The sequence below is a fragment of the Chelmon rostratus genome, chromosome 10 (genome assembly GCF_017976325.1).
Source record: "Chelmon rostratus isolate fCheRos1 chromosome 10, fCheRos1.pri, whole genome shotgun sequence".
In the NCBI taxonomy this organism is placed as follows: domain Eukaryota; kingdom Metazoa; phylum Chordata; class Actinopteri; order Chaetodontiformes; family Chaetodontidae; genus Chelmon; species Chelmon rostratus.
The window spans coordinates 13,705,080-13,714,253 of NC_055667.1; the positions used below are offsets into that span (position 1 = coordinate 13,705,080).

At 46.2% G+C, this 9,174-nt stretch overlaps 1 protein-coding gene across 1 annotated transcript; it reads right to left on the reverse strand.

The window, feature by feature from the left end:
• Positions 1-246: 246 nt before the first annotated feature.
• On the reverse strand, positions 247-7,678 carry rnd1b (Rho family GTPase 1b). The gene is made up of 5 exons (XM_041946158.1): positions 7,559-7,678; positions 6,932-7,019; positions 1,034-1,143; positions 756-890; positions 247-492 (listed from the first exon to the last, which is right to left on the reverse strand). Exons 1-5 carry the CDS (start codon positions 7,676-7,678, stop codon positions 247-249), a joined length of 699 nt encoding a protein of 232 aa, XP_041802092.1.
• Between the last annotated feature and the right edge of the window lie 1,496 nt (positions 7,679-9,174).

Consider the following 9,174-nt stretch of genomic DNA (forward strand, 5'->3'; position numbering starts at 1 on the left):
TGATATTGTTTGTTCGAAAGCAAGATAGACAGTAGTGGAAAAAGACGGATGTGCGCTAAAAGGTTCAGGAGCAAGTGGACAGCGAGGTGTCCACCTCTTCTGAGGGGTGTTTGGTTTCCGGGGGGGTGAGGGAAGGATTCAGCAGGTAGCCCTGATAAAACCATCGTGCCCACCCCCCCTTCCCCGAGACCAAAGAGGCAGGGGCTTGGGGTCGCATGTGATGACTGTAACCCAAGAGGTCTCCACTCACATGACCGAGCAGCTCTTGGCCTTTTCCTTCTTGAAGGTGGTGGAGAGCAAATCTGACTTGCTGGGCAGGTGGAGAAGTCTTTTGGAGAGGCGGCGGGTGGGGCTGGTCTTCGGGAGAGGCTGCAGCTTGTTGATGCAGGCCATCGCCGCGGTGCGGAACACGCTGTGGATGCTTTTCTCCGAGGTGAACGCTGAGCACTCCAGGTAAGCCTCTGCACCCAGCTGCTTGGCCATAGCAGAGCCCTGCAATAAATGGAGCGATGAAGGGCGGTGTTCATACATCCTTTACTAGATTTTTATTGTTTTCTATTTGCACCAGCGTCAACGCATGTAGTGAGGAGTTCAGAAAGAGGCGTCCCTGGAAGTTAATCCTAATGAAACCTCATTATCGGCACGTTTTTCAAGCAATTAATGAACCGCATTCTCAAAATGATTTCTGAAACACTTGAGGATGCCAGCTGAAAATAACAGCTCCAGTGGACGTGTACTGCATATGTTAGTCTCACCTGCTCATAGGTGATGGGGGTCTGTTTCTGATTGGACAGCTCCATCAGCGTGCAGACGTCTGTGCGCAGGTCGGTCTTACAGCCAATGAGCAGGATGCGTGTGCTGGGACAGAAGTCCAGGATCTCAGTTTTCCACTGTGGACACAAAAGGGCAATCGGTACCATAAATAATAACCTGTAAATATATATTGCACAGTCCTACGTATACTTTCAAGAAAACAAGATGGATTTGAAGGAACCGCTGATATTAAGCTGGTATTAAGCACTGAAGCCATTACCTTCTTCAGACTGCTGTCCACAGTGTCCGGGCGGCTGATGTCAAAGCACAGTAAAACTGCATCTGAGTCACTGTAGCATAGGGGCCTCACATTATCGTAGTATGGAGAACCTTAGAGGGTAAAAAGGAGAGATTTATCAATGTGGATAAAAGACAAACAGACAAAGAAAGCACACAACCACAGGAACTCGAGGCAGAGTGAGTCCAGTGCTGAGTATTTGCTGATTAGACAGACAAAAGAGTCTTGCACAGCCACCATCTTGAACTATTGGTGAAAGTCCTCAGTGTTTTCCACATCTTCAAGGTAAAATGGTGAAACACACACAAGAAGTTTCCAGACTTTGTAGTTCTGAAAATTCCCCTGTAGTTTTTTTGTTCCTGCATGTTTGATGGAAAATGGCCTTTTGATGTTTTAACCCTTTGGGTCAGACCTGCAGGGGACTGCACATGCTTTTCTGCCACAATACAAGGCAATTATTTTCACTTTCACTTCAGGTTTTCATATCAGCACATTGCATTGTAAAAGGTTTAAGAGTTCCTGATTTGAGCCAATGATCCATTCATTTTTAGTGGAGACTGTTTCAGGAATTGATTGCTGTGACAACAGACGGTCGGTCAGAGCAAAAAGGGCGGCGAAGGCAGACCGAGAGAATACAGCTGTGGGGATTACGCACCACCGGAATCACTTCTCCTGCTGAGCCTCACTTTGCTGTCCCTGAAACTGCTCTTTTCCCTGCTCCCGCTCCTGCTGCCATTTCAGAGGAAGAGAAGATGACAATCGACCACTAAATCCTCATTGATCTGCTCTTGCAGTAGATTACGCAAGTGGAACGGTGGGGCTCGGGGCAGGCAGACGCTCCCACTCATGCTCAGAATCCTTAAGTAAACCACCCACCCCCCCAAAAATCCTCTGCTCGGCGCGCAATACCTCCAGTCCCTCTGTTACCACAGCAACAGCCTTGGAATCCACCATCTACATCAGGCGTTCCTCCCACCTCTCCATAAAGGCTTGCCTTAACTGCCAGTCAATCATTTTACACCGCAAACTGCCCACCCACCTACTGTTGGGGACATTCCTCTGCTCTGCAACAGAGTTCACACCTAATGACACACAGACTATTTAAATTTGGCAGCAGCCGGAGGTGAACCCAATCTGCGATCAGATGAAACAGAAAGGGAGCAGCTCAGCCGGAGTTAACATGTTTACTTTAGGCTCCGCGAGAACCCCAGGAGGGATTCAGTGTTCCTCTTATAGCTGCAGATAACAAAAGCAGTGTGTGTAATCACTCATTTAGATGTTACACAACCTAACTAATTGATTTACAGCAAGGAAAACAATGCATCAGAAGGAAACATATGGAAAAAAAAGCACTCACAACATGGATGTGTGCACATAGATCAGTTTCATGAATACTTAATGATTTTCCACATTATCAAAGGGTAAAACTGAATTTGCCAGCTGCCGGGTGCTGTGAGTGGAATAATGACAAGCTGCGATGAAATTCCTCAGGGTGTCCGGAAGAAAGTAAACACCTCTGCAAGGGAACAAAGGGACACGCTTGTTGTATTATAACTCTGTTTCTTTGCCTTTGGTTAGAAGAATGACTTTGTTCTACTCTTAAAAAGCAAATGAACTGGGACACCCTGATTAAAGCAAATGATTTACTATGACTGTATTTCTACAAAGCGAACACACGCCACCTAAAGAATGCTAATTCCATTATTGCCCTGATACCATTCGCACCTAGGGCTGGAGGAAAAAAAGCCACGCTCATCTGCTAGACAACTTTGCGTTTGCTGACTGTGAAAATTGACACACATTAAGATCAGAACAATTAGCACCACTGGGTTGATGTGTGTGTGTGTCTGTGTGTGTGTGGCCACTCTGAGGTATCTCACAGGAGAATCAGAGGCAGGGGCTCTCTATAAATCTCCTCAATGTCCCACAAGGGGTTATCACACAGCCGGGAAACTGGGTGTGATTCTGCATTAAATGGCCACTGATCTAAATGCAGCAATCAATGGAAAGCTGCACAGGGGGTCCAAGAGCCTCTGCAATTAAAGGTGACAAATTAGTTACTCTGCGAAGGGGGAAGGGAGACGGTTGGGACGTCTAGGGTTTTTTTTTCCTCCACAGAAATTGATTTAGTCTTTCGTTTTGGATGAACAATGCACAATTCAGTAGGCGTATTTATCCTATCTTCAAAGGCAATAAATAAAAAATGATTTGAATGTGTAAATATTAGTATTTGGAGAACAGCGTGCTGTTTGGGTACAGGAGCAGCCTTGGCAGCACTCATCCGACACTCCAGGACCCAGTTTCTAATCCTGGAAGAAATAGCTGTTTCTATTGTGGCAAGAAAAAGCCAGGAGGAGGAGAGGAGGGAAAGCAGGAGTGTCGCCTACCGAGGCAGATCACAAAGAGCCCTCCTATGCCATTAATCCTTCACCCCCTGCAGTCTGATATCACAGAGCACCAGTCGCTCCTTTCCCTCTCTTCCCTCCTTCTCTCCTTTGCAGCAACCCAAAGAATGCCTTGGATAGGCAGATCAATACTCATGCAGAGCCTAAGCATGCTCCAAATGTTCCCTTTCTTCCTTTTTCGCAACAGCATGCCTCTACAACAGATGGAGAGTTTCTGAGGCATGAAACACAGAGAGTGAGGCTGACTAACTGGGGAATGGAAGGAAAAGAAAAGAGCATAACCAAATTCCTGCGGCTGAGCTCTACTCCATCCGTCTTGATGGTGCAGTGCCCAGAGCTAAGTGTCGGGGTGGAAATTGGGCCAGAGCAGAAGTAGGCTTCGCAGGCCCAGACGACGGGCCTTGTGCTGGAGCGTACAGGTGGGGGAGGGGAGGGTCTGCTTTTCCGAGTGTGCACGAGAGAGACCGTGAGGGAATTTTTGTGCACGTGCGCTGAATCAACTGAGCGACAGAGCCCGTCTTCATCGTTAGCACGCTCCTCTCCTACAGTGAGAATGCAGGGGTCAGACAGATTAATGATCTGGTGATGGGATGACTCACTGATTTGGGGATGGGACTCACTCTGGCCCTCCACCCACACTCAGCCGGCTGGGAGCTGGGAGCTGTGCTGCTGCTGCTGCTGCTGCTGCAGCTGATAACTACGGTCTTCACAGCTAGGCCAAAAAACACACTACATTGCGTCAGACAGTTGTTCCCTGGTTTCACATGCCAGAGCCGGTCAGAATCACAGCTGAAGCCCCCTGCAGGGATGGAGAGGACGCTTCTTTGTTCCTGAGCATCACCACGTCTGAGCTGTTAACAAGCTTTACTTTGTAACTTGACACTGTCAAAGTTGATCACACTCTGCGTTTTGAAGCTGAGTCAAACAACAGATTTGGTTTAAAAAATTCAAACCAAAGCCTCCATGTGCACTGAATTAAAAGCACATTCTGCTGGTGATCTTTCACAAAGTTATAGTCAGAACCTCAGAGCTAAAAATCTACAACTGTTAGAACAGTTAAAAGGTTAATACGAATACCAAATTAATGCACTTTGTAATAATGCATTTTAATACCTTATTCTTTATTCTCACTGAAACTAAATTAGTGCTGAAACAACGAGCCAATCAATTATATCATTATAATGGAAAAATACCAATCAGATGATTCCAGTGGTAAATTGAGTATCTTGTGGACTTTTGGTTGGACAAAACAATTAAACTGCATCCACTTATCCCCATTCTCTGACATTTTATAGACCAATTGTCAACTTATTAATCTATTATTTAAAAACAAAAATAGTTGCAGCCCTAAAACAGACTGAACCCCCAAAAACTGTAGTCATTAGATATGACTGATATATAGCCATTAACGTGATTACTGTTGATTAACAGTGCCTCTTAAAATTACACAGATTGTTTCATCAGCTTACATGGATATCATTAGAAATCAATGTAATTTGTTAACCATACAAAAAATGATGATACGCATTATCCTATAAAACTCAAAGGCTTTATCAGCAAGACCGTTCAACCTATAACACCATAACGAGATTCATTATTCACTAAACATGAGTTACAGCCACTTGGACGGTGTTCCTCTCTTTCCCCCTGCCCCCCTCCTCCATGTCCGATCAGACCAGGCTGATTAAAACCGGTGGATTGATTTTGGTCTGTAAATCCATGGCGGAGCTGGGAGAAGGAGCTGCCTGCCATGTGGAGCCGGTGATGAGGTCAGTCCAATCAATGAAGGGGAGTTGGGATAATGAGGAGACCCGCTCAGTGTTGGGTGGGGGGGGGGGCTGCAGCGGAACAACTCCACGCAATTAGAGCAAATTACAGTGAGAAGGAGAAACTGTGCGGCCCGACCAATAAATAGCCCTTGCGCCTGTCGTCCATCACCAGGAGCCTGACATGAGATACATGAGAGGCGTCTATAGCAAGTGATGGTAGGTGGGTGATGTAAGTCCTCCTCTCAGCAGAACAAAAGAGTAGAAAATTCACTAGAGTTTTTAAATCAAACCTAAGCCTAATATTCACATCATCACGAATAACTTCCTGCGATGCCTTGAGTGGTCACTTTAATAGGGACATACATGTTTATTTTACACTGTACTGCATGGTATGTGTTTGGTACTGGGTATGATCATGGTTCCTTGTCATGCAAATTAGGTGGAAAGTAATTGCTGCAATTTTGGGTTGTGCATTAGTGAGCAAGCGAAAAAAAAGAGTCAAAACAATGAAAGATGGGAAGGAAAGATGTGTAAACGGGTACAAAAATGCTGCATAAAAGTGAAATGATGAAGAAAGAAAGCAGGAAAGAAAGCATCTCAAACTCAGTGGGTCAGTCAGAAGGGGTGGCCCAGTGGTCCCATTCAGAGTCTTAATCCACTGCATCATGCTGTTCGAGTGGGTGACCCGGAGCAACATATGGAGGCGAATGCAGGTCACCAGAGTTTCTGAGCTGCCTCCTGTTTGTCTGCTCCAGAAAACCTTCCTGCTCAACAGGATGTCTCTCTGCGTGCCCGTCATCCCCCGGCACCAGGCCCACTCCTGCTGGCCAGACCAAAGGTCCACAGTCTGGGATTAAAAAGCAGGATTTGGTCTGGGGAGGGAATTACACTCACTTTTTTTCCTGTTGCTGCTTTTGGATAATTGAGGAGTGGGAGGGGGGGCACAGTAAACACTGCATCATCTCATACAAGTGGGTCTGTTACATAAAGGATTTGCTGTACGCAGACACGCATACGTACAAACACACACGGTGACCCAGTGAGGCTGCAGATACACCCAGCACAAGCGTGGATGGATGGAGAGGATGCGAGACACAGAGAGGAACCGTTGTGCAGTGAGCACGCAGGGAATCAAACAGGTGCTGCAGACCCGAGCTCGCAGTAACCAGGTCAACACTCGAAACAGCGGATCCCCGGGGACATCCACTCTGACACATTGACCCTCTTTTTCACGCTTAGTCTAAATGAACATATGATGCACAAAGTCAGCAGCAACAGCAAGGGATGCGGAATAATCACTGTCTCTCTGTGTAGTTTCCAGTGAGACACATCAGACAGAGAAGCATACTTGTGGGTCAGTCCTTCACCCTGCCTCGTGCAAACATGTGATATAAGAGGAAATATAAGCTTCTCTTTGTAGATTTGAAAGACAACTAATCTGCAGTGCAACAAGTGCACATTTTGCATCAACAAAACAAAGAGTACGCGGCCTGAGCCATAAACCTTTAAGCAATTGAGCAATTGTTTCATGTCATCTGCTTTCCCAAAAGAAGGATATAGAAGGGAACTGAAGGGCGCAGCTCTGCTCTAGACAGACGCTCATTACATTCACAGCGCACGGCCTGATATCCCAGTCTCCCTCAGCGCTGCGGGCAGGATGGCAGGCCACGATGGGCCAGACAGACAGAGAGAAGGTGATCGGTTACCTGAGGTGTCCCACAGACTGAGCTCCACCCGCTGCTCCTCCAGCTCCAGACAGGCCGTGTAGTTTTCAAATACCGTGGGCACGTAGGTCTGGGGAGCAATTAGCAACACGGTGCCATTAGTGGGGAGGTGTCAGTCAGTCAGCCAGTCAGCTACAGGTAATGGAATTTGTCCAGCTAATTAGGTAGCGGCACACGAAAACACGCACTGAGGGGGTCGATCAAATAATAAGCTTAATACAATTTTCCCTCAGTTTGAAGGTGTTTTGGATCAATCAATCACATGAATCGCTGCAGCTGCAGGAAACATTCGGCAAAGGCCACTAAAACATGCAGCGATCACAAATGTGTAGGTAATACATTCCCTTTAATCAATCATGCCATAAAAAAAGCTAATGCATTTTAAAGTGTTTCGGTAAATGCATAAAACATAAAGCAAGAGGACGAAATTTTGGGAAAATGCGCATGAAAACTGTGACTGCAACAGACGCACCGATTTTTTTTTATGTCTGCCACATTCAATCATTTAAAGAAAACTGAACACTCGGAATGTCAGCAAAATACAGATCAGCTTCCTGTGCATGTGTTTGTAGTTGTTTTTCCACACACACGAGCCACATTAGGACATACCTCTGGATAACAATCCTTCGCCAGCACTTGCAACATCGCCGTTTTTCCGCATTGAACGTCTCCCACAAGCACCAGTTTACATCTCACCACCAGCGGCTGTGTGTTTCTCCTTTCCTTCATGGTGTGAATGATTGTCCAGTGTTTGTGTTTGTTTGTTTGTTTGTTTTTCGCAGAAAATGTCAACAAAAAAAGGAAGAGAAGAGCCCAGAGATCGTCCCAGCGTGGTCGGGCGTCCCGGTGTCTGGATCTCGGAGGATGCTCGCAGTGGATCTGATTGAATTTGCCACTGCGGCTCTTTATACAGGCGAGCAGCAGCCAATAGGAGCTCGCCATTCCACAGGCTTTCTAACATCCCTTCACTGCACTCTGTGATGTTCCCAGAGAGCAATACAAGTTTTTTTTTTGTCAAGGATGACAGAACAGTCGCGATATAAGCAGGGATTTTTTTTGGAGATTTTGTTCAGAATACATTACAAGAGGGGTCTCAGAGTCATATACTCACTTATGTTCCCCCTGCAACGTAAGCAAATATATTATCATAAAGTAGTTCCTTCTCTAACCCTTCAATAATTTAATGTAGAGCTGTTTTAACATGAATGTTTAAGGCTTTAGGAACACAGCAGACAGTCACTGCAGACATCTGTTTTATCACCTGTGGGTCCTGTCACTCGGCCTGCTGCAAAGTGATTGATTAGATTGACTTGACTGGTTGGATCAATAGCATACCGCTGTGGTTTGGACAATGGGGCTGATGGACCAATCCACAGTGCGCTAATTAGTTAACTTTAATCTGCACCTCAGAGTCAAGTCAATTTGATCGACACAAGTCAGCATCTTCTTGTTGAAAATGATTGTCCGTCTTCCACAACTGGTCTGAGACTCACATTTAGCAGTGTGAAAGTATGTGGAAGCAAAATTTCATGGACTCTGGAATGAGGCAAAGTAGCGCTGAACCCCTTCTGTCTGTGACTGTGTTTTTAACAGTAATGTTTGATTTTCAAAACTGGTGAATTTCCTCTAAAATCCGACTTTTCTGACTAGCTGCAGCCTTCTGAGATGGACGGATAAGATATTTCAGTGCATGTCTGCTGATCAAAGGGCACTCTGACCCTTGTCAGCGTGGTGCTCAGTATAATACCACCATGTTGACATGCGGCGGGATGGTGCGAGGGCCCCCCGATAGGTGAGCAGCTACCGTCTGCCCACAGGGTCAAATCAGAGGTCTTTCCTCTCACTTGTGCCGGTTGAACCCCTGGAGACACACACACACACACACACACACACACACACACACACACACACACACACACACACACACACACACTGACTTTCACACCCTGAAGGTTATTACTGTATGGAAACAGCATCTCACTGTTAGGTAAAGGAGAATTAAAAGATAAAAGTCAATTAGCCGACTTCCCCTGTGTCTGGCAGCGCATTGGCTAATTTACTTACTGTTGCCAATCAAACCCCTTCAGTTTTTGCCCCAGTGGGTCAAAGCAATTTGCCTTTGTTCACAAACAGCCCGCATCACTCATCCCTCATGCTGGGACCCGTCTGGGTTTTACAGCCCAATATGTCTTGTTGTCGTCGTGTACGGCTCTGGTTGTGGGGGT